The sequence below is a fragment of the Heptranchias perlo genome, chromosome 21 (assembly GCF_035084215.1).
Source record: "Heptranchias perlo isolate sHepPer1 chromosome 21, sHepPer1.hap1, whole genome shotgun sequence".
Taxonomy (NCBI): Eukaryota; Metazoa; Chordata; class Chondrichthyes; order Hexanchiformes; family Hexanchidae; genus Heptranchias; species Heptranchias perlo.
The window spans coordinates 43,634,030-43,658,985 of record NC_090345.1 but is presented as its reverse complement, the minus strand read 5'-3'; the positions used below and the strand labels follow the sequence as shown (position 1 = coordinate 43,658,985).

The 24,956-nt window shown below is 42.2% G+C and overlaps 1 protein-coding gene across 3 annotated transcripts in view; it reads left to right on the top strand.

Annotated features, from left to right (window-relative positions):
* ank3b (ankyrin 3b) overlaps positions 1 to 24,956 on the top strand; it is a 467,733-nt gene that overhangs the window by 381,248 nt on the left and 61,529 nt on the right. For 2 of the 3 annotated variants that reach the window (XM_068002595.1, XM_068002596.1), the window contains 3 exons: positions 7,984 to 8,090; positions 17,253 to 17,477; positions 19,991 to 20,145. In XM_068002595.1, coding sequence (XP_067858696.1) covers positions 7,984 to 8,090; positions 17,253 to 17,477; positions 19,991 to 20,145 — 487 coding nt within the window. Of the gene's footprint in view, positions 1 to 2,713; positions 2,777 to 7,983; positions 8,091 to 17,252; positions 17,478 to 19,990; positions 20,146 to 24,956 lie in introns of all 3 variants that reach the window. The other variant, XM_068002597.1, reaches the window with a different exon arrangement.

The window sequence follows — 24,956 nt, the reverse complement described above, 5'->3', positions numbered from 1 at the left end:
CCGTCTTATCGTTCTAGTGCTCACCCTGTTTTCACTGTTTGGTTTATCTAATTGAGCACATGTGGAAGATGCATTGACTTCAATTCATGCTCCTTTCTCAACAAACCACTCAATCAGCCAATTCCAACTGTTGATTTTGAAGCCTCGTTATTTGCCTTAATGTGTGAATAGATAGGATAAGATATTTTTCTCTAAAGCATTCAGGGTGGGAATAGTTGTATCAGCCTTTTGCAAACTGCCAATCCTATAGACTGCAGCTCAGTGAGATGATAACATTCATCAGTTTTAAGATTTGCAGCAAGCTCTCTGCCAGTCTTTGATTTACGTTGAGTTTGCTGTGACAATATTTGGCAGAACTTGGGAAACACTTGCTGCTGTTAACGATGCAACTTGTTGAGAACAGCTCAATCCACACAAAGTCCCTTCTTCTTCTTGCATTGTTCTAGAGAAGTCTGGAATGATAAAGCCCAATTGTTCATCAAAGACATGGCACTTTAGCCACTGGCTTCTCCTGCTGTGATGAGACATAATGACGCTGGGCAAAGATAATTCCCTGCTTACATTAAGAATAAGCAATTTGAGAGTAAGGTGACAAAAAGTGCCCTTTGCATGGATTCTCTAAGGAGGTGGAGTTCCCCCGCCCCCCAAGCCCTTTTCTTCTCACTGGATTACCTCATTATTCCATTGTTTGTGTACTGTAACACTCAGTTTTAATAATCTTTCACAAATCCCAATAATGAGGCATAGCTGTTATTCAGACATTCATTCTGCAAACTTCTGAATTTAGCCATCCACAAGCTGGGCTAAATGGACCTTATCTAATACCCCCTTTATATTACCGAGTTGCCAGTGATAGTAATCCCAGCTTCATGGCACTTGGTGCCACGTCATCCAGCCCCAGCATTTTTAGTCCCTGCGTAGTCCTGGTGCTGGCCTGCATTGATTTAAATTCCCAACTCCCCACTGCAGACGTTCTCTCAATGCAGGGGAAGGCTATTTGATCTTGGATGTGCGTGACACCAACTGGGCAGTATTTATTGCCCATCCCTAGTTACCCCGAGGGCATTAAGAGTCAACCACATAGGGTCGGGCTGGAGTCATGTGTAGGTCGGACCAGGAAGTAGGTGGCAGGTTCTCTTCCCTGAAGGACATTAGTGAACCAGTTGGGTTTTTACGATGGGCATTTTATCTGGTGCCAGCCCACAAATGACTAGATCTGTTGAATTCAGTTTTACAGCTTGCCGTGGTGGGATTTGAACTAGTGACCTTTGGGTTGCCAGCCCTGTGCCATAATAACTATGTACCTTGTTATCGTGTACCTGTACTGCTGCTACTCAGTTACCACTGATGCTCTGAAAACGGCCTCATTATAATTCAGGCAGATTCCAGACTATCGGATGCCTCAGTGCATCACAAAGACTATTTCAGGTAGAATTGGTTCTGCAATATTAAGGTGGTAAAACCCTATATGCAATTTTAGGACTAAATTTTAAACACTAGCGACTCGCAGTTTGAATTAAGATCAAAATAATGCTTCTGATTTTTCAACATTATTCAGTGCAAGCTACTGCCCCATCCAGCTGAAGATCGCAGTGTTTGATAACTTATTTTAAGGGTCCAGTACTTCTCCCTCTTCCCCCACCCCTCACTTTCCAGGAGCCCTAGTTGCATGTATATCACTGGAGGGAAAGAGGGAAGAACCAATTGGAAGTGGGTGGGTCAGCGTCTGATAACATCTTGGCAGGACATGCCTGATGAGTTAGGAGGAGCAGTTAATAAAACTGTATAAAGTGCAAAAGTTTTAAACAGTAATGCATCACTTTTATAACATCCAGTCACTTTTGTACAGTTCAAAAACATTGATATTCAGATATTTGGCAACAAAAGTTGTAACTTTAGGACCTTCTGTTGTAAATTTCCAGCATTTGCCCATAATATGCCCTGGAATGTTATACGCTGCTACAAATTAATCTGGCAACACGTGCATGTAAAACTAAACTCCAAGGTAATGCATTATATCTTGAATACTTGGGACAAAGAACACATGTTTTGGTTTCCCATTTTTCTAATCATTACATCACTTGCTTGATAGCCTAGCTGCAAAGCCAGGGTAACGGGAAGGAAGAAACAACTGTTGTACTTACCAAATTTCAACAATCACTTGTAATTATTATAGGTTCATGGGGAAACAGCCAGTTTAACATAAGCAGAGTCGTCTGGCAAATGAACCGTGGGCCCCCTCTTGATTGTAGGAGGTTTCCTGACTTGGAGGCACTTACTGCCATATCATGTAGTCGCACAAATTCAACATCAGGGGAACAGTGCATCACCTGGGGACAAAGTCCAAACAAAATGGAATGCAATGTTGATGGGGCTAAGATTTTTTTTTTCAAGAACTTGTTACTGGGCGACAGCCTTGCTCTGCGTGTAGTAAAATTGCAAGTGCATTTATAAAGAACATTTACAGTTTAACTACACAGAGAGAAAATCTCCCCTTATTGTTGCAAACGGTATATATCCAGTCTCGAGCAAGCATGCAAACTCAAACCAGGGATCGGTAACAGGGGAGGCTGCATTTCCCTAAATTTTAAACCACCTTCCCCGAAGTATCCCTTCTCTCTGCTGGCACAGCCTTCGTACTTGCCAGCTCTCAGGATCCTGAGAGAGAGGGTGTTGAGGTTAAAGGGCAACTCTGATTTTCCTCCTGGTTCAGCAGGGTTTCCTACCAGAGCTTGCACTTTCCATGGATGGACCAATAGTGAGCAAGTCATTGAAGGTAAGCAATTGCTTTCTGCTAGCTTGCTATTAAAGCCAGCGAGATTAAATTTAACACTATTACATTTTGCACAATTGCATTTTTAAAAAATTGTTGGGCCTAATGTTTAATTTGCTATAAACATTTTAGTTTCCAGATGGTGGGGTTAGAATCATACAGTTTCACAGCACAGAAGGAGCCCCTTTGCCCATTCCCTCTAGTTCCCAACTCACTAACAAGTAGAAACAGTTTTTCCCTCTTTGCCTTATCACAAACTTTCATAATTCTGAACACCTCGATCACATTGTTCAGAAACACCTCACCCTCGCTCCTGTCACGTGGTTTCTGTCTTAACGGCATTTTGCAGTCTGTGAATTTTCCAAATCCATTATTTGATTAGTGTAGATAGCTGGTTATTAGTTACCTCTCTTGAGTTTGTTGTAATATTTGTGTCACCACTCTCACCCGTTAAATTTTAAGATGGCTGTACATTTTTTTCTCTCCTATTTTCACTTTGTTTTCCTTACCAAAATCCTTCCTCTTTTCCTAGGATTTGACTTAATCCATGAGGAATGGACCTCTATCATTGTGTAGAAGTACAAAGCTTACCACCTGGCGACCTGCCTGAGTTACTATAATTGACATCAGAGTAAACTTTTTTCCCTTTTCAATTAAACAGACTAACTGTTGCAAAATGTTGAAAAGAAATGTGCATCATTTAACAGTCTTGAGCAACGTAATCCCACAATAATTATGCCTTTTAAATTAAAGCATTAGTTTTCAAAATACTCATTTGAACTAAGCCTAGAGAATTCTGTTGGAAAATTAGTCTCTGTTACCCTTCCTCCCCCTCCAAGCTTGTTGCCCTTTAAGTTTATGTGGTGTGCTTTGCACACTGTAGTACCGTAACTATTGGAGTAATAAAGCAGCACATGGACGGTGTGCTTGTGACCTCACATAAATGCTTGCTAACCGACATTGGCTCTCGGTCCACCAATGCCTCGAATTTAAAATTCTCATCCTCATGTTCAAATCCTTCCATGGCCTCACCCCTCCCTATCTCTGCAACCTTCTCCCTGAGAACTCCAATTCTGGCCTCTTCTGCATCCTCCACTCCCTTCTTCCCACCGTTGGCAGCCCTGCCTTCTGCCATCTAGGCCCTAATCTCTGGAATTCCCTCCCTGGACTTCTCCGCCTCCCCACCTCTCTTCCTTAAAACCCACCTCTTTGACCAAGCTTTTGGTCACCTGTTCCAATGTCTCATTCTTTGGCTCGTGCCAAGTTTGTATCTGATTTTTAAAATTTCTTCTTGAGATATGGGTGTTGTTAGCAAGGCGGGCATTTATTCCCCATCGCGAGTTGCCCTTGAACCGCTGCAATCCGTGTGATGAATGTACTCCACATGGACTGCAGTGGTTCAAGAAAGTGGCTCACCATCACCTTCAGAATTTCAAAGGCAATTCATTGCCACACAGGATTACGCTTCTGTGAAGCGCCTTGGGATGTTTTACGATGTTAAAGGCGCAATATAAAACCACATCTCCTCTAATATGGACTGTCTGTGGTGAAAATAAACATTACTTAGTAAAGTTACAATAAAATTCTGATGTCATGGCATAAAGTTATTAACTGTATCCACTGCATAAATGGCTGGAGTCATACCTAGCACAAAGGAAGATGGTAGTGGTTGTTGAAGACCAATCATCTCAGCCCCAGGGCATTGCTGCAGGAGTTCCTCAGGGCAATGTCCTAGGCCCAACCATCTTCAGCTGCTTCATCAATGATCTTCCCTCCATCATAAGGTCAGAAATGGGAATGTTCGCTGATGATTGCACAGTGTTCAGTTCCATTCGCAACCCCTCAAATAATGAAGCAGTCCGAGCCCGCATGCAGCAAGACCTGGACAACATCCAAGCTTGGGCTGATAAGCGGCAAGTAACATTCGAGCCATACAAGTGCCAGGCAATGACCATCTCCAACAAGAGAGAGTCTCACCACCTCCCCTTGACATTCAACAGCATTACCATCGCCGAATCCCCCACCATCAACATCCTGGGGGTCACCATTGACCAGAAATTTAACTGGACCAGCCATATAAATACTGTGGCTACAAGAGCAGGTCAGAGGCTGGGTATTCTGCGGCGAGTGACTCACCTCCTGACTCCCCAAAGCCTTTCCACCATCTACAAGGCACAAGTCAGGAGTGTGATGGAATACTCTCCACTTGCCTGGATGAGCTCAGCTCCAACAAAACTCAAGAAGCTCGACATCATCCAGGACAAAGCAGCCTGCTTGATTGGCACCCCATCCACCACCCTAAACATTCACTCCCTTCATCACCGGCGCACAGTGGCTGCAGTGTGTACCATCCACAGGATGCACTGCAGCAACTCGCCAAGGCTTCTTCGACAGCACCTCCCAAACCCACGACCTCTACCACCTAGAAGGACAAGAGCAGCAGGTACATGGAAACAACACCACCTGCACGTTCCCCTCCAAGTCACACACCATCCTGACTTGGAAATATATCGCCATTCCTTCATCGTCGCTGGATCAAAATCCTGGAACTCCCTTCCTAACAGCACTGTGGGAGAACCTTCACCACACGGACTGCAGCAGTTCAAGAAGGTGGCTCACCACCACCTTTTCGAGGGCAATTAGGGATAGGCAATAAATGCCGGCCTCGCCAGCGACGCCCACATCCCATGAACGAATTTTTAAAAAGTAAAAGAACGAAGTTAATGCTTCACAAATTACAGTGGACCTATGTTGTTACAGTAATGGTATAGAAAAGTATTTCCCACTTGGCCATACAGCTGATATCGATATTCATCATTTGCCACTGCTCCCGTCATCTGGAAATTTGGACAGTTTAGTCACTTCTCCAACACTCAGCCTTGTGACACTCCACTGGTATTTGGCTGCCAACCAGATACCTGCCCATGCTCTACTACTGATTGTCTACCATCCAACCATTTGCCAATCCATTTGATACATTCCTATCCATCCCATGGGCTTGGACCTTATGTAGTAGCCTATTATGTGGGACAGTGTCAAATGCCTTCCTGAAGTCCAGGTAGATAACATCCACTGTCTCTCCCCTATCTACTAGGTCTGGCATCCCAAAGAAAGTCAAGCATGATTTCCCTCTCCTAAAACCAGGCTGATTGTCTCGGATTAGCTGATGCCCCTTAAGGTGCTCCCTTATATTATTCCTCGTAATACTTTCAAACACTTTCCCAATGGTGGAAGTAAGGCTTACTTGTCTATAATTTGATTGTTCACCCCGCCCTTTTTTGAAGGTGGGAGTCACATTTGCTATTTTCCATACCTCTGGGATTTGACCTGAGTCCAGTGAACTCTGAAAAATATTCGCAAGGGAACTCCCAATTCCTTCAGAAATCGGGGATGAAAGTTGTCAACCAGGAGCTTTATCCACATTGAACTTCAATAACCTTCCCAATATGTCCTGTCTTTGTGATTTAGAATATTTTCAGTCTACATTCGCCTTTAAACTGTAGCTCCAATTCTGCCATTTCTCCCCCTATTTCTTATTGAACACTGTTGAAAAGTAACAGTTCCTTCAGCAATTTCTCTGTATTCGGATACCATTTTCCCCATTGCCATTTTTTTAGTGGGCCGTCCCCTCTTTACACCCTTTGTTTACTCCTGACCTACTTCAAGAATGTTTTATCATTCTGCCCTGTGTTTCCAGCTATATTTTCCTTGTGATCCCTCTTTGTAGCCCTTATCCGTTTCTTGCCATTCCAATCTTTATAGATCTCCCTATCCTGCTCCTTTCCTGAACATTTAAAAATGTTGTATGTTTTCTCTTTCTCCCTAAAGCCTTTCACAATTTGTAGTGAGCCAAACTGGTCTTAACTCAAATATTCTGTCCCTGACCTATTTCAGGGACAAATTCCTTTTGCATCTTTAAAAACGATCCCTTTGAAGTTGTTCCACTTTCCTTCCACATCTTTTCCTTCCACTAACTCGTCCCATTTTACCATTCCCATGCATTCTGCCGTCCCCTTAAAATCAGCTTATTTGAAATTTTGCTTTTTAATTGACTTCCTTTTATTTTCTCCCCCCATGTCTACCCTGAATGTCAGAACATTATGGTCACTAGACCCCAAATGCTCCCTCTCTTCTGTATTGCATATTGTGCACTCATTCATTAGAACTAAATTTAATATTGCATTCGCCCTTGTGGGTTCTTTAACGAACTGTTCTCGGAACCATAATTTCAATAAATTCTCATTCAGATGCAGACTGTCTCTGTTGTCCCCTCCAGTCAATATGAGGAAGATTGAAATCCGCCAGGATTACACCTGAAGACTTGGCACTCAGCTGTCTTATCATCTCGCACAAAACTGTATCAGCCTCCCTTTGATTCTTTGGTGGCCTGTAGCATAGTCCTATTCAGAGCTTTATCCCTTTACTGTCCTTTTAATTCTATTCAGAGATTCCATACCACTTCCAGCATCCAACTCTTGTAACCAGTCCCTCTGTAACTAATAATAGGAACATAGGAACAAGAGTAGGCGATTTAGCTCCTCGAGCCTGTTCCGCCATTCAATGAGATCATGGCTGGTCTGTGACCTAACTCTATAAACCCACCTTAGCCCCATATCCCGTAGATTTTTGTTAACTAAAGGTATTATCAACCACCTCCTGCCATGCCTTTCTGGTCCTTCCTAAAACACATACGACCCTAGTTCAGATGTCTTGTATAAACTGACTAGCTGAAACTGGTGGCTTATCAATGTTGCAGTTGCAAATGAATTTGGGGTTGGCGATTTTGCGAACGCAAGCCTATAAAAATGGCAAGGGAAGGTTTAATAGCACAGCTTTTTGGTGAAATGTATTTCCTCATGCCCATATAATATTGCATTAGCTCTCACCATCTGAACACTACTGGATTCAGCCCACAATATGATTGTGTAATAATCCTTGATGTTTTTTGAAGTTAGTTGTGTTCATTTTTGTTGGGTAAGGGTTTCAAGGGATATGGAGCAAAGGCGGGGAAAATGGAGTTGAGGTACAGATCTGTCACAAGCTAATTGAATGGCGGAGCAGGCTCGAGGGGGCTGACTGGCCTAATCCTATAAAACCCTGAATTTTGGAGGAATAGAAATCATTGTCTTTTTTTTACTGGCTATGATGCATCAAAACATTTGTAGCTTCATGACTCAATATTTTTTCCTCTCTCAATATTTTTGTTGTAGCACCTCGCAGTTTCTAGAGAGTATGACAGCGACTCTTTGAAAAGGTTCAGCTGGACGGCAGATACACTAGACAACGTCAACCTCGTTTCCAGCCCCATCCATTCTGGGTAAGTCGCAGTTCACGCTATCCAGCACGATGCGTGAAATGTAATAGCTTCACGTGGATAAATTTTCAAGCTGACTAAACTTTGGGTTTTTTTTTCCTTTTTATATATTTTTTTCTCCACAACAACAATGACATTGCTAGATGCTAAGACAGCACCCTTGGTAGGAAGAAAAGCATAATGTTTCGGTTGTCCTGTCCCACCAGTTGGAGGTAGTTCTGCTCGACCCTCTCCCTGACTACTCACCTGAAATCACGGACCGATCGGGTGGAAGATCCCAGCTACGCACGTGTGCCCTACCATTCCATGGCAAAATACATTGGCGGACCAGCTTCCAACAAGAAAACCTCGAATGAAAGCTGAAACAGGATGAGTAGTGATAAATCAGACAGGCTCAGTTTATCTTTTCTTTCTGTTGACACTGTCAACGGTAACCGTGAGACGATCTTCAGTGAGGTGGCATTTCATTAGTGGGACTTTGCATATATGATCTGTTGGCCTAAAACAGCACACCTGTAAGGCCTTGTGTGCACAGGTGGGCTGCACAAGTGGCTCAGGCTGTGTCAGCTCACGATCGCATTGATGTGTGAGGATACACAAGAAACTCCGAAGCAAGAAAGGGCCGTTTGGCTCATGAAACCCACGCTGTACCCAGAGTCCACGGATGATTATTCATTCTACGATTACAGTAAACAGCAGGGCCCCCAGAACAACTCTTGTTGTTTTATCCTTGGCAGAGCATTTCCAATAACCCATCTTCTGTTGCTAAGCCAATTCTTAATCTGTCTAGTCAATTGGCCAACTTTTCCATGACCCTTAACCTTACCTAGTTTCACATGAAGAACTTTGAGATGTCTTCAAACATCCAAATAAACTGCGTCTACTGGATTACTCTCATCACCAGCTTAGTTACCTCTCAGAGAATTCGAGTAGATTTGTAAGGCATGACTTATTACTTCTAGAACCATGCTGATTGCTCACTATGATAACAGTGCTTTGAATGTTCATTTGTAGCATGTCATAGAATGCCTTCAAAAACATTTTGTCCACTGGAGATATTGGATTAACTCACCAGTAAATACTAGGTTTCTGCCGTACTCTGTTCTTGGTTTATGGAACCACGTTTGCCATCCTCCATTCCTCACGGTCTACTCCAGTATCGCTGGAGGTCTGAGCAACATCAGTCAAAGCATCACTAATTTCCTCCTTTAATTCCTTGAGGATTCTAAGATGTACCTCCCTCTAGCTCAGGAACCTGGTGAATATTTAATCCTTCCAGTTTCTGCATAGCACTCTTCCTCCTAACTTCTCTACGTGCTGCGGATTGCTTAGCCCTATTTGCTATGACTGGAATTTGTCTACAGTTCTTCCTTGTGAAGAGTCTAGTCAATATCTCTGCCATGTCACCTGGGATGGTTTTATCCAATTTATCCTTTTCTGGGTGTACCTAGGATTTGGCTCCTTGTTGTCCAAATTCCTCTTTTGTTTGTTCGCTGTTCAAGACAGGATAAATGAGGCCACGCGCGCTTAAAAAGTAAAAACATCCGACCGTTACAAAGACCGTTTCAGATAGCAATCTAAACCTCTGCTGATATCAGCTGTGGCTCAGTGGGTAGCACTCTGTTCTCTGAGTCAGAAGGTTGTGGGTTCAAGTCCCACTCCAGAGATTTGAGCACAAAATCTAGGCTGACACTCCAGTGCAGTACTGAGGAGGTGCTGCACTGTCTTTCGGATGAGACGTTAAACCGAGGCCCTGTCTGCCCTCTCAGGTGGACGTAAAAGATCCCGTGGCACTATTTTGAAGACCAGGGGCGTTCACCCCGGCTTCCTGGCCAATGTTTATCCCTCAACCAACATCATTAAAACAGATGATCTGGTCATTATCTCATTGCTGTTTGTGGGACCTTGCTGGGTGCAAATTGGCTGCTGCGTTTCCTACATTATAGCAGTGACTACACTTCAAAAGTACTTCATGGCTGTAAAGCACTTTGGGACGTCCTGAGGTTATGAAAGGCGCTTTATAAATGCAAATTCTTTCTATTAAAGTAGTTTAAAAAATAGAAACCGCTCCCCCTGTGCTGAATGCGTGTAAATGCACAATGTGGCGTGGAGTCAAAACAGGCCCGAAAGGTCCTGGGTTCAGTTGTTGGTTTGTAAGGAGTTAGCTGATCTTAGCTGGGGCAGGAGTCACAATCGACCTCTGCATCCCTGGGCTAGGGAGAGGAGAAATCGAGCAGGGTTCCCACTCCTGATCGCCATCCAGTAACTCCTGAGTGTTAATCAGATGTGGATGTCAGGTGAGGGCAGGATGGAGTTCGGCTGTGATTCCTTCAGTGGTCAAGCATTCTGCCAGCACTCAGACTAGACGATCGCATGAAGAATGGTCGCCTGGGTGAGGGAAGTGCAAGTGGTTGCTTTCAAGGAGGAAGAAAATGGGAAATACATAATTTTTAAAAAACATACCTTTTAAAGGAGCATTGCAGCTTACTGTTAGTTTCGCAATGCCCGACACACCTCATTGATTTTAGTGATATGCTAACAATAGCCTAAAAATGTAATTTCCTGCTTCAACACATTTTAAGGGAGCTAGCAGTCCAATTCATACAATGCAGTGTAGATTGTAATCTGTTTTTACTCAAGTTAAAAGATGGAGCCAAGATTAAAGCCAAACAGAGTGGCCACACCCTCACCCACCTTGCCTTTCAGGCCAAAGTTCTCCAGCATAATGGGCAGGATGTGGCAGACTCAGGTTTAGAATGTTCCACTGTGTATCGAGTTGAATTTAAGGCCACGCATCACTCCTTCTAAGTATAACAATGAGAGTGTGTGTGTGTGTGTATATGTGTACAAAAAAAGAAATATATATATATATTATACACTTAAAAAATATTGTTTGCCGCGTCAGCGTATAACAGCTATAAGATTGGGTGAAAGATGGTTTATGAGCTCATCCATATGATATAAGTAAAACCTCCTGATGGGAAGATGGTGACGTTTGTTCAGTGGGAGCAAACCACTGTAGCAATGCTGTAAACCTGTGATCCTGGCATTATCTCCCACTCACTCACAAGAATGCAGGAACTGTCAACTTGCTCTTTTTCACGTGTGTCCTATTTGGGACCAATTTACAATTGTGTACTACAAAGAATGTACCTTCAAACCCTTGTATTTGTCCCAGGTTTGCATTAGTGTTCTATGGCTAGTGTACCTCCACCATTGGCTGTTTAGGATGTAAATTGTAAACAATTTTACAACACCAAGTTATAGTCCAGCAATTTTATTTTAAATTCACAAGCTTTCGGAGATTTTCTCCTTCCTCAGGTAAATGTGAAAACATTTACCTGAGGAAGGAGAAAATCTCCGAAAGCTTGTGAATTTAAAATAAAATTGCTGGACTATAACTTGGTGTTGTAAAATTGTTTACAATTGTCAACCCCAGTCCATCACCGGCATCTCCACATCATGTTTAGGATGTAAGCTCTGGAATTCCCTCCCTACACCTCTCTGCTCCTTTAAGACTCTCCTTTAAACCTACCTCTTTGACCAAGCTTTTGCTCACCTGTCCTAATATCTCCTTATGTGGCTTGGTGTCAAATTTTGTTTGATAATGGTCCTGTGAAGCTCCTTAGGACGTTTTACTACATTAAAGGCGCTATATAAATGCAAGTTGTTGTTGTATTTGACACTGATTTGCATGAGTGTACTATGGCTAATGTAACATCAGCCTTGTTGAAATAATTGATAAAAAGAGAAGAAATTAAATGAAAAGGGCAAAATGAACAGAATTGGATGTATTGTAAAAAGGCATTTTAAGAAGGGAGAGAGGATTGTCAAAATGTTGCTCAACTGAAGAGATTAAAGAATTAACTAAAGGCTGTTCTTGTCACATTGCTAATCAAAGCTCATTCATGTGAAGGGAGGATGTGGGATTCTGCAGCAGAATAGGACTCTTAAAATACGGTGCCTTGCAGCGCCTAGTTTTAGTGCTGGTAATTTCTGTCAGGCTACAGGTTAAACTGAATTATTTTCGGCTTCCATTTTAAAGAATGTCCCTATTCTAGAAACTAGAAAGCACGTGGCCCCTATGAGCACCCTTACAATGGCCTTGCATGCAATCCGCTCAACTCCATTCAGATTGATTGCATCCCAGCAGAAATTTCTCTCGCTGTTCAGTTGAACTTTGTATGTACCCAGACCGCATGATTCAGTTAAGACCAAAGATTAGCTCAACCTAATCCCAGATAGCCACAAAGTAATCTGAATTTAACAGGCAAATGGCTTTCATATCGATCTTGCTGTTTAGCAACGAGGAAATTTGAGAATAGTTGCTGATGTTTCACACCGTTCTTCAGCCAGTCACCTGTTCTGCGACATTCTTATGACTCCTTCTTTAATTTCCCTGATCCTTTGTTTTAGAAAAACATACAGCACTTAATGGGAATCCTGTGACCACTAAATGCTGATAGAAAGGATATTGATGGTAAACTTGCTCGCTGTACACCGGGAAGCAGTTGTACCATTTAAACTGGCAGATTAAAAATATCATTAAGCAGTTTAAGATAATTATTTTGAAGTGTTTGGATCAGATCTTTAACTTTGCGCTGAGGTGATGACTGTCCCTTTGGTTTGTTGTGATTATGTTTACAGGACTGGTGTTAAAACATTTTTTCAGAGAATAGCTATTAAACGTAGATAGCTGATATCTGAATGAATACAATAAAATGACACTGGAAAGGCCAGGAAAATGACTGCACATGATGCATATCCCGGAGGATGTTGCATCAATGAAAGAAGGGTAGTCAACTGTAATTTAAGTATCACTGACAGTCAAATCACAAAACATATTATATTATGAGACCCAAGTCTTGTTGAGGATATTGTCTCGTATGAAGTAATATCGAGACTTGACGTTAAAAAGTCAGCCATGCCAGGAATCTCAGCTGAATACTGAATCTGGAGGGAATTTTATTGCCCAAGGTGTCACATTAAGTTCAGGAAGGCTCACCTGAATGCTGTCAACATTCCTTCGCAGACAGTGGTTCAAAATTGCTGGTTCCTCGTAGAAAATGACATTACGAGTAGTCGGGTTTATACTGGGACAGACTTTCCTCCCCTAGTAGTTGGGCACAAAGCATCACATTGGGTGGAGCATATAGAGGAAAATCACAGCCCACAGCCCACCCGATTTTCCCGTACAGGCTCCACTCATGCAATGCTTTCACATCCAGATATTGAAGAGGAAATTCTGCTCAATATGTTTATTCATCCAGTCACTGATGGCCCATTTCTATTTCCAGTGGAGCAGGCCTGCTTGCATATTATTGGAACGATTTACATTATACAGTTTTGCAACTGATGTGGTATAACGTGTAACAACAGTATCATGAAATATAAAGTAATGACTGCAATATAAGAAAACAGAAGGTACCTCTAGTCATTGCACCAGGAGATGTAATAGTTAGGCCATTCTCAGTTCCAATAGTTAACTTTTGTTGCCTTGTCTACATGTTTCAGTGAATCTTTTGTTGCTGCACTCAGTTTATTCCCTGGCCATTGCATGTGGACTATTGATGTACTCCCTGTGGTCTTCCAGTGTTCAAATAACTTTAGATACTGTTAACTTCCTTTGCGACAAGAGATCCACTCTTTGGCATTCAATTATTGCTGGTTCAGATTTTGTGCCTGGGAATATCTCTTGACATTCAACAAACTTTCACTGAGTATTTTCAGTTTCTGCCATGTCTTTGCAGTGGACACGGGTACAGTTCTAAAGGGGGTGCAGGAACAGTGAGATCTGGGGGTATATGTGCAAAAATCGTTGAAGGTGGCAGGGCAGGTTGAGAAAGCAGTTAAAAAAGCATACGGGATCCTGGGCTTTATAGATAGAGGAATAGAGTACAACAGCAAGGAAGCTATGTTGAACCTTTATAAAACACTGGTTCGGCCACAACTGGAGTATTGTTTCCAATTCTGGGCACCGCACTTTAGGAAGGATGTGAAAGCCTTAGAGGGGGTGCAGAAAAGATTTACTAGAACGGTTCCAGGGATGAGGGACTTCAGTTACGTGGATAGACTGGAGAAGCTGGGGTTGTTCTCCTGAGAGCAGAGAAGATTGAGAGGAGATTTGATAGAGGTGTTCAAAATCATGCGAGGTCCAGTCAGAGTAGATAGAGAGAAACTGTTCCCATTGGCAGAAGGGTAAAGAACCAGAGGACACAGATTTAAAGTGATTGGCAAGAGAACCAAAGGCGACATGAGGAAAATCTTTTTTACGCAGCGAGTGGTTATGATCTGGAATGCACTGCCTGAGGGGGTGGTGGAGGCAGATTCAATCGTGGCCTTCAAATGTGAATTGGATAAGTACTTGAAAGGAAAACATTTGCAGGGCTACGGGGGAATGGGACTAGCTGGATTGCTCTTGCAGAGAGCCAGCATGGGCTTGGTGGGCCGAATGGCCGCCTTCTGTGTTGTAACCATTCTATGATTCTAAATGAGTGACTCCCGGTGGTTAGGTCCGATACGTCCCTTTCCAGCAGCTCAATTCAGAGCTTGGATGTCTTTCTGCCAATGGAAACATTGACACAAATTATTGGTGGAATTATTAGTGTCGCACTGGACGATGGGGTAAAGAACAACACCCGGATTTTGTTCTTGCAAGGTCTGAAATTCACCTGCAAAGGTTGTCCATCCTCGCCCTGGAAGATTACTCCTCCCACGTTTTGTTAGAAAAATTTACGGGCGGCCTTCAGATCACCCTGAACCCTCTGCAGTATATAAACTGTTAAAGCAGAATTAATGAGTCCATTGTGAGTCTAGTCATCCACTATTGTTGATTTTTGTGAAGTGTGATTGGCTAAAGGACTGCCCATCATTGTACTGAATACTTTTTCTGTCGTCCTTCCAATTAAGTGTTTTGAATACACAGCTTGTGGCTTTTTCTTTAATTTGTGTGATGAGTGCTGGACTGATTCTCAGAAGGCGGCTTTTGCAAAGTATGGTGCTGCACTCCATCGATCGATCATACACTCATCACACAAGTTGAAAGCAGATCTAATAATTTAGTGGAGTAAGGATCGAAATCTCTCCCTTTGAGGATGCTGCAGTCACATGATGAGTTATTCTTTACAGTCACAAGATGAGTAGGGAAAACAGCTGTTTTTGGTCAAATCAGACTCTCATTTCCTCCGCCCTGCTGCAGCTCCCACTGAACCTTCTCCTACATGTGTCAGCTGTGGCTCGGTGGCAGCAGTCTCGTCTCTGAGTCAGAAAGCTGTGGGTTCAAGTCCGACTCCAGACTTGAGCACAAAATCTAGACTGACACTCCAATACATTAGAAGAAGGGCAGGGGAGTTCTCCCCTGTGTGCTGGCCAATATTTATCCCTCAACCAAAATCACTTTTAAAAAAAAAACAGATTAACTGCTGTATGTGGGACCTTGCTGTGTGCAATTTGGCTGCCGCATTTCCTACATTACAACAGTGATCACACTTCATTGGCTGTAAAACGCTTTGGGACGCTCGGAGATTGTGAAAGGCGCTATATAAATGTACGTTCTTTGTTTCTTTACATCACATCTCTCGGTTTCACCAAGCGCCTTGTGAGCCCTTCGAATCCAGCCACAATGGATCAATTTCAAGAACCAGCCTCTCCCTAGGACTCACTGGTAATTTTCTGGGCACACAATGAGTGTAACCTGTTATGTATGTACACGCATAAGAGACCTTTGACAATAAAAGTCCATTCAGAGGCATCCTCACCCATCTGGTTATTGACCAAATGGTGCTGCACATCACTTTGGAAGATGAATTGACACAACAGCAATTGCAGATGAAAACTGAAGGCACGTTTTATTTGAAGTTTGGAATCTATTTGTGACCTTGCGATGTCTCCACTTGTGACATAACGACTTTTTCAATGAGATCATGGCTGATCTATACCTCAACTCCATTTACCTGCCTTTGATCCATATCCCTTGATACCCTTACCTAACAAAAATCTATCGATCGATGTCTTGAATATTTCAACTGACCCAGCATCCATAGCCTTTTGGAGGAGAGAGTTCCAGATTCCCACTACCCTTTGTGTGTGAAAAGGTGTTTCCTGATTTCACTCCTGAATGGCCTGGCTCCAATTTTAAGATTGTGCCTCCTTGTGTTGTTTCCCAGTGGGTTCGGCCGTTCCTGGGATCAAGGTTGACAATGAAGACTGAGGCTGTGGTACAGTGGCGGAATGGGTAGTTTTCTGATTAATTTACAGTTTTTTGTGAATTACTGAATTTTAATATGTGTTAGCATTTTTCGGGGTATAAAGTGGAATGGGAGGCAAACTGTTAGGGCAGCAGGAGCTTTGCTTTTTTTTTTGCTGAGGGGTTTGATTGGTTCTTTTGAAGGTTTTTGGTTCCTTTGGTTGCTTTCTGGCCAATCACCAAATGAAAATCTAGCCTCCGGCGTACTTCATGTGCAGTTTGAGCAGATCAGCATGCAATGTGTTTTTTGATTGGCTGCTTTTCACTCCTTGTCAAATTTGCTATGAAAGCATGGAGCCACAGACGTGTCATCCCCTATTGGCCAAAACTTGTATTTATAACAACTGTCATTATACAGAAATAATTATATATGAATCTCCCTGGAATTTTCTGAACCCATCTGCCTCTCTACCTCCCCCTAATCCTTTAAAAATCTCCTTAAAACCCATTTTTCCTACCTTGCTTGTGGTCACCCCCTAATCTCTCTCGGCGCAGTGCCAGTTTTCCGTGCGCTGATCTGTGAAGCCCTTTATTAGAGGTGTTATATCATGGAATCATACAGCACAGCGGGAGGCCATTCGGCCCGTCGTGCCAGTGCCGGCTCTTTGAAAGAGCCATCCAATTAGTCCCACTCACCCCGCTCTTCCCCCACAGCTATGCAGATTTTTCCCTTTCAAGTATTTATCCATATGAATGAAAGTTATTGTTGTATCTGTGCATTTATCAAAACGTAAGTACACAGCGAGATTGCAAATGTATTACTGGGAAATGTGATTGTAATATTCCTTGCGTGCTAACTGATCTTACCCATTAACTCCCAGAGATTGCCGGAATGGCCTTGATCCCTGCGAAAAGGCACTTGTACTCATGATTTGGAGCAACTTGCTCATTTCTTTTGGGTTTATTTTCTCGCCCTCCAGTTTTCTTGTCAGCTTCATGGTGGATGCTCGCGGCGGTTCGATGCGAGGCAGTCGCCACAACGGAATGCGTATCGTCATCCCGCCCCGCAAGTGCACCGCGCCCACGCGCATCACTTGCCGCTTGGTGAAGAGGCACAAACTCGCGAGCCCGCCACCTATGGTAGAAGGGGAAGGGTTGGCCAGTAGGCTGGTTGAAGTTGGACCATCGGGTGCCCAGTTTTTGGGGTAAGTCGCTGCTTTGCTCTTTCTGACCATCACACGAAGCTCATCTTCCTTTTTTCCTTTTTTGTAGATTAACGGCTATCGGTCACAAATTCTTGAATGTGAGCTTTTAGTTTAACTTGGGGAGGGGCATTAAAATCTGATTAACAAACCAGTGTGCAGTTTCCTTGTAAACGTACGGAGGTTTTAAATACTGTGTATCAGCCTTTTTTTCCCTTAAAATCAGTCACTTTAGAGCAGGATATTCGTAAAAAGCTTAACGATGGCCAAATAGAAAACCATAATATTCTACCGACAGAAAGTAAAATTGGACATCTTTGTTTGATCATCTGCAAACGCCCAATTTTAAGATTCCTCTCCATACAATCCACTATGATGTGGCTCTAAATATTCCACAGTACTTGGTAAATTTTTTGCTCATTCTGTTAGAATAAGTTTTGCGAATGCTCCATTCAAATTCTGGATACTGTTGGGAATGACAGTTTCTTCATTGTTTTTTTCCACTTTTTGTTTCCCTTTACTGCTGCATGGATGTTTTTTCAGTAAACTTCACCTTCCTACCAACCCTCCCCCTCTCAACGAGGGTGAGAGCTTGGTTAGCCGAATCCTGCAGCTGGGGCCTCGAGGAACAAAATTTATTGGGTAGGATGTTTATTAAAAAGATACAAACTGTCACAGCAGATTTTAATTTTTTTAATTTTCTTTGGTATTTATTTTAGTCATTCCCCATGTTTTTTTTCTTTTTTTTTGGAAAAAAAAACTTTCAGTTCTGTCACTGAAAGAAAATCATAGTGGCTTGATTTATCGAAGCTCTCTTGTTTTAAGCTTGGCGCTTACAGGCATGTTTACAATTCACTGCAAGCATTCTGCCTTCATAACTGCTTCACTTCTGTACTTCACCTGTTGAAATCTCTTTCAGCCGCATCAAATGCATTCAGTAAAACGTGACAGCTCTTCACATTCAATATTGGTATAGAGAAGGTATCAGCGAAAAAACAATTGTCTTTGGGCTAGCGCAAATAGGGAGACTATATGTCAGAAAGATGGGCAGAGATAATGAGACATTATGTCAACCGAAGGCAGAAAATCGACAATCAGTGTTCATAATCTTGTAAACCTTTTTACGATGGATCAGTAAAAATGACCCTCGCGTTAATTAGTTCAGAATATGCTGAATAAACATGTTGAAAAGTAATGGAACAGGCCTGCATACTTATTTCCAGATTGCCTGCTTTACACATACTTTAAACAAACAATGACATTTTTATTTAATGTGGACCTACTCAAAACATCAGGATCTCCCAAGAACATCTGCTTAAAACAACCATAGAATTAGTGTTTGGTATAGAACTGCTCAAAAACTTACGGATGTCCTAAGCATTTCTGCCTTGTAAAGTGCAGGTCTAAAACGTTTCACTCAATGATTTGGTACATTCCCATGGTTTGGTACATTCTCTATATCCATATTTTCATTCTGGATGTCTTGCACTACACACAGGAAACGATCAATCTACCAAAATGCTTTTTTTAACGGGACAGTGTAAGTTTCGGTGCTGTATAAGACGGTATTTCCAAGCTGGGACATCATTGAGTGTTGAATTTCCTTTGCATCCTTCAACAATCACACACGCTTTTCAACACATTTGCAAAAATGATTTTCTGTGAATGTCCAATGTTGAATATTATGACGTAGAATGTTAGAAATGTAAAGAACCAGAGACATTTCTTCATTCCCAATATTGTGGCCAAAAGAGGGGGAGGAGAGGGTGGAGTATTTCAAAACGGAAATCTTGTATTTTATTTCAGTTGTTTAGGTATAAAAATGTCAAAGCCAAATTGTCTTTCGAAAGGATGAAGCCAGATTACAAAACCATTTGGATATTGCTGCAAAGTTCCACTCGGGCGCTCTATTTCTTTTGGGTTACTAATAAAAAAAAACACCCAGTGAGAAGGCGTAAGTTACATAGTGAATGAAACGGTTCCCTCTCCAGTGACTTTCTCCTTACTTCATTGGCAATGGTTTTGTAGATTTTATCTTTAAATGAACAATGCAGCTTATATAGATGACCGAAAAGCAAAGTGTCTTCTTAATGTTGCTAATGATGGGTTGGTAAATATAACATCTCAGTGTTCTTTTTAATTTTTGAGTTTAAATTATATTTCTAACCCTTTTGAGTGCTGGTTGCAAAATTTTCATAGTTCAAGTAAAATCTGAAACTTTTCTCATAGCTACTAGAAATGTACAGAAACAAACAACATTCCTTCATTTAGAGAATTCCCAGAGGAGAGAAAAAACAAGTGTAAAATGAATGAGCTTTGTTTGTGGTGCGGGAATACTATCTCAATCCTCAAAGGGTTAAAATGGCCAAATTGAATTTTTTGGGGGGGGGTTAAAATATCAAACATATTTTGGAGGGGATGTTCGATTAGACTTTGAAATGGGCTTTTCTAAATTTGCCAAAAATTGCTCTGATCCGCCAAATAAAGATAATACAAAAAGTCTCTCTTCTTTCTAGCCCAGTGATTGTGGAGATACCACATTTTGGGTCAATGCGAGACAAGGAAAGGGAACTTATCATACTGCGAAGTGAAAATGGGGAAATCTGGAAGGAGCACCAGTATGACTGTAAAGAACAGGAGCTCAGTGAGATATTAAATGGCATGGATGAAGGTGAGCATCCACTTTTGGCAGGTCTTTTGGTTACTACCAGATGAAACTACGGTATCCTTTCTCATGGGCCTATTAGAGGCCAAACTTACTTTACCCTTTATCATCTCAAGTCTATTTGGCAAGTGCCTGAGGTCTTTGTACTTTTATTGGTTACTATTTTGTATAGTTCCACAAAGAAAAATATTACAGAAATTCCACGAAATGAAAGTCTGAATAAAAGGAAAAGGTCTACACTTATCCTCTTCTATATCTATGTACAGTGACATAAAAGGAGAACCATTAGCAGGAACAGATCTGCTTGACTGTAACCTGTAATGTTATCCTTCCTGTCTTTTCGTTTTTTCCTGAAAATTACTCTTGGCTCCATGGTTTAATGGGTAGAACTCTTGCCTCTGAGTCTGAAGATTATGAGTTCATCCCCCAGTTCAGAGACTTGAGCGTATAATCTAGACTGAGGGAGTACTGCACAGTCGGAGGTGCCATTTTTCAGATGAAATGTTGAACCTGCCCTCGGGTGGACGTAAAAGATCCAGTGGCACTATTTGAAGAAGAGCAAGGGAGTTCTCCTGCTGTCCTGGCCAACATTTATCCCTCAATCAATATCAGATAGCTCCTTCAGAAAGCTGCCACAGGCCCAATGGGCTCCTTCTGTGCTGTAAAATTCTATGATTCTGTGGGAGGGGTTAGGAGAAATTTATTTTTGCAGCGAGTTGTTAGAGCATGGAATGCTTTGCTACAAGGAGTTGTTGAGGCAGAGACCATTTCATCAGTTAAGGGAAGAGTTGATTAAAAACATGAACAAGAGGAAAATGCAGGGCTCTGGCAAGAGAGAAGGGCATTGGGATCAGTATTAGTTTACCCTAGCACAGAGCCAGCACAGGCATGATGGGTCGAATGGCCTCCGCTGTAAATTCCTATGGTTGTATGGTACCCACAACCTTCTGACTCAGGCAAAAGTGTTACCAACAAAACCAAGCGGACACTTGCTAGATGAATCACCTTGTGTCCCTTAGTGTGAAGTTTGTAGCCCATTTTGGAATTCACACTTCAGCTTCTGAATTTAATCTGGTTCTGGTGATATAACAGAGCCATCTTTGTCTCACAGGACAGAGGAGGAGTGCAGTTTCCACCCTAAAAACATTCACTTTTATGTAAATGTAACAACCTAGGCAATGGAAAATCACCCAAAAATTCTGTTTTTAGCAGTACCTACTGATGTGGGAGCAGTTTTTATCACACTTGTTGACACTTGTACCAAATGTGTGTGTCATTCTAACAAAAATTGTTAACATGGGTATTTTAAAAAGGTGAAAATAGCGCACACAGGAACTTGCACTTAAAATAGCACACAGAGGAATTTTAGACCTTTGCATGTTTGGTTGTATTTGCACTTTATATGAATTTACAGCGTCATGAAATCACTGTTGTGGCCACAACCTTGGCCAGCTTTCATGAAGCAGGGCCATAAAAGCCATCTGTGAGACAACATTCTTAAAGCTCAAGTAAAGGGGACCCAAAGAAATGTTTTCTGGCACTCTTCAGATGTTCGGTAAAAGAAAGGAGTTCACCAAGAAAATTGAGGATGTGAAGAAGTGGCTGGCAATCTGGTGTGAAAATTACATCCTGTTTATAAATAACTGGGGATATTTTCAGGAGAATGAAAGACAGGCTGCACCTGAACAAAACAGCAACAATGAGAATTGGGAGGAAGATTGAGGCAACTATCTAGAATCAATTAGCCTAGTTAGGTCAGGGAGGAAGAAATTGGATCCCAAATGAGACTGATCGTAGGGTGGAAAGATATGCAACAGGCAGATATGAACACAGCAACTCCTGAGACAGACAGGAACCAGATACCAGTAACAGACATGTGGCTGGGGGCCAAAATAGGTTACGGTGTAAATACAAGAGCCAGCAGCATTAGGAATAGACCCAAACTGGAGACTCTTGTGGCAGTAGGAATATCAGAAATAGGGCAGACACCAGAGGATGATAATGAGCACCTCAGCATTAAAAGTGTTCCCGGAAAGACAGAATAGACAGTGATATAGACCCATTGATGAGGGACATTCAGCTATGAAGTGAGCAGCCATAGTTGGACATTATCACTGTAAAAATGCTAACACTAACACTAGGAATATGCAGCAGACTGCCAGATCAGAAAAGAAGGATCTATGAAGTGATCAGAAGTGTATGTGAGAACAGTAAGGTTATTTTAATTTCAGTCAACGAAATGTAAATGGAGAGTAACCAAATGGTTTGGAATCTGCGCTGGTAAAGGTAATGCCTGACTGCTTCTTGATCCAGTATCAGTGCACATTTTGGCCTAGTAGTGATTAGTGACTCAGATAACATACAGGATATGGGAGGCGTGACACCTTTTGGGGAATATCAACCAGAGAATGATCAAGTTCAACGTGACCCTGGGATTGTGAAATACTGAGGACCAGAACCCAGGTGTATCATTTTAAAAAGGCTAACTTCAAGAGGCAAGCTTAAGTAAATTGGTTGGGGGAGAGGCGGTTCAGTAGAGGTAAACTGGAACACCTTTCAAGGCATAATGCTGAGCATGCAGAATAAATATGTACCTAGGATTAGCAAGAGAGGGCTAACAAATGTGACCCTAAATAGAAGTAAAATGAGGAGAAGAAAATAACCTCTACAAAATCCTGCAGGGAGACGGGTGGATAGGTTCACTGGGGTGAATTATAAAAACATGCAAAGACAGCCCTGGAAAAATAGCATAGCTGTGAATACAAAACACAATGGTAAGATTCTTTCATTGCTGTAACGGTAGTGTCAATGCGGCTCTGTGTAGCACTCTCGCCTCCGAGTCAGAAGGTTGTGGCTTCAAGCCCCACTATAGGACTTAACCACATAATCTCGGCTGGCATCTCAATGCATTATTAAAGTTGCTATGTTTCGGATGACACATTACACCAAGGCCCCATCTGTCTTTTCAGGAGGACATAAGAAGACTTCTTGACACTTTTTTGAAGAAGAGCAGGGAGATCTCCCAGTGTTTTAGCCAACTTTCATCCATCCCTCAACCAACATCACTAAAACAGATTATCTGATCATATATTTCATTGCTGTTTTTGGGACCTTACTGTTTTGAAATTAGCTGATGTGTTTGTCTAGAAAACAACACTGACTGCACTTCAAAAACAAGTAATTCAATGGCCATGAAGTGCTTTGAGATGTCCTGAAGACATGAAGGGCGCTATGTAAAATCATGTCCTTTCTCCTCAGTAAGAGGACAGTCAGAGAATAGGTGAGGACCCATAAGGTGCCAATGGAGCCAACACTGAAGGTGAATATAATAGTTAATGACTTCCACCACATACTTACTGAGGAAGGTGAGTAACACACCCTCTCTAAAAAGCAATAATGCAAGTGGAATTAAGAATTTAAACATAAATGAGATGGAAGCAGACTAAAAGGGTTCAAAACAAATAAATCCCCAGGGATGGATGATATTTTTCCCTGATCACTGAGATAGACAAGGAATGAGAATTGTGATGGCCAGTATGAGGGAGTTGATTTAAAAACTGCAGAGGCCCCCAGTTGATTGAAAACAGACTAACGTGGTGCGCATTTTCAAAAAGGTTGACAAAATCGGCCCAGGCAAGAACAGATATATTGGTCTTACATCAGCATGAGGGTTAGCTGTATGATAACGTAGTAAACATGGATTCAAAAGGGAAGGATCTGCCTTGACTTATTTTGAGAAGTCACATCTCAAGTGGACAGTGGAAAGCCCTATGATGTGTTGTGCCCAGACTTATGAACATGAAAATGACGGGCAGGGAAAGACCAGCTGGTCCATCAAGCCTGCCCCACACTCATGATGCCTGGAGCATCATGACTAGACATTTCCTTACACACACACACACACACACACACACACACACAGCCATGTAATCTCCTGGGAGAGACAAAAAACTAGAGAAAAACCCACAGCCAATAAGGGGGGGCGAAATAAAATTCTGGAAAATCCCTCTCCAACCCCCTCAGGCAATCGAAACCAGTCCAGGAGATCTTGTCGTTATCTGCTTCCCAAAAGCATTGGAAGTTTTACATGAAAGGCTGCTGGTAAAGCTTAAAGCTGTGGGGATTCAGGGCAAAACCTAGGAATAGATAAGAAATTAGCTGCAGAGTGGGAAGTAGTGGGTACTTGTTAGAGGAATTTATCTCAGTGTTGGGGAGTGCTGAGTGAGGTAACCCTAGGGTCAGTGTTGGGGCCCTACTTCTTGGATCAGAAACTCAATGCAAACATTTGAGTACAAGTCAAGGGGAAGTCATGACCAGAGCGCACCTTGAGTACTGGATCCATTTCTGGTAACCAAGACACTGAAGTCTAGCGGTAGCGGAGAGAAAGAGCCACAGGACTGATCCCTAGTGAGAGAAGCCTGAGTTATGAGGCAGAACTAGAGAAATCTTGCGAGGGGAAGCAACTAAGAGGTGGCCTTGTAGACATATAGAGGTAGATTTTCATCTTCATCACCAGGGCAGTAATTCTGATGGGGCAGATTGGATGCCCTTTATAGAAGCCATCTGTTTTTTATTCCATTGAAATCAACGGGATGAAAATCAGTCAGGTTCTATAAAGGGCCACGATTCGCCTCATCAGAATATCACTCGGGCGGTGAAGATGAAAATCAACCCCGCAGAAAACGCTAAATGGTCTGGGAAAGGTAAACCTGGTTCACGATTTCACACTAAAACTGTGAGAGTAGGACAAATGAACAGAGGTTCAAACTGGTCAACAGTAAATTTAGGACTGATGTCAAGAAGGTCTTCTTCACACA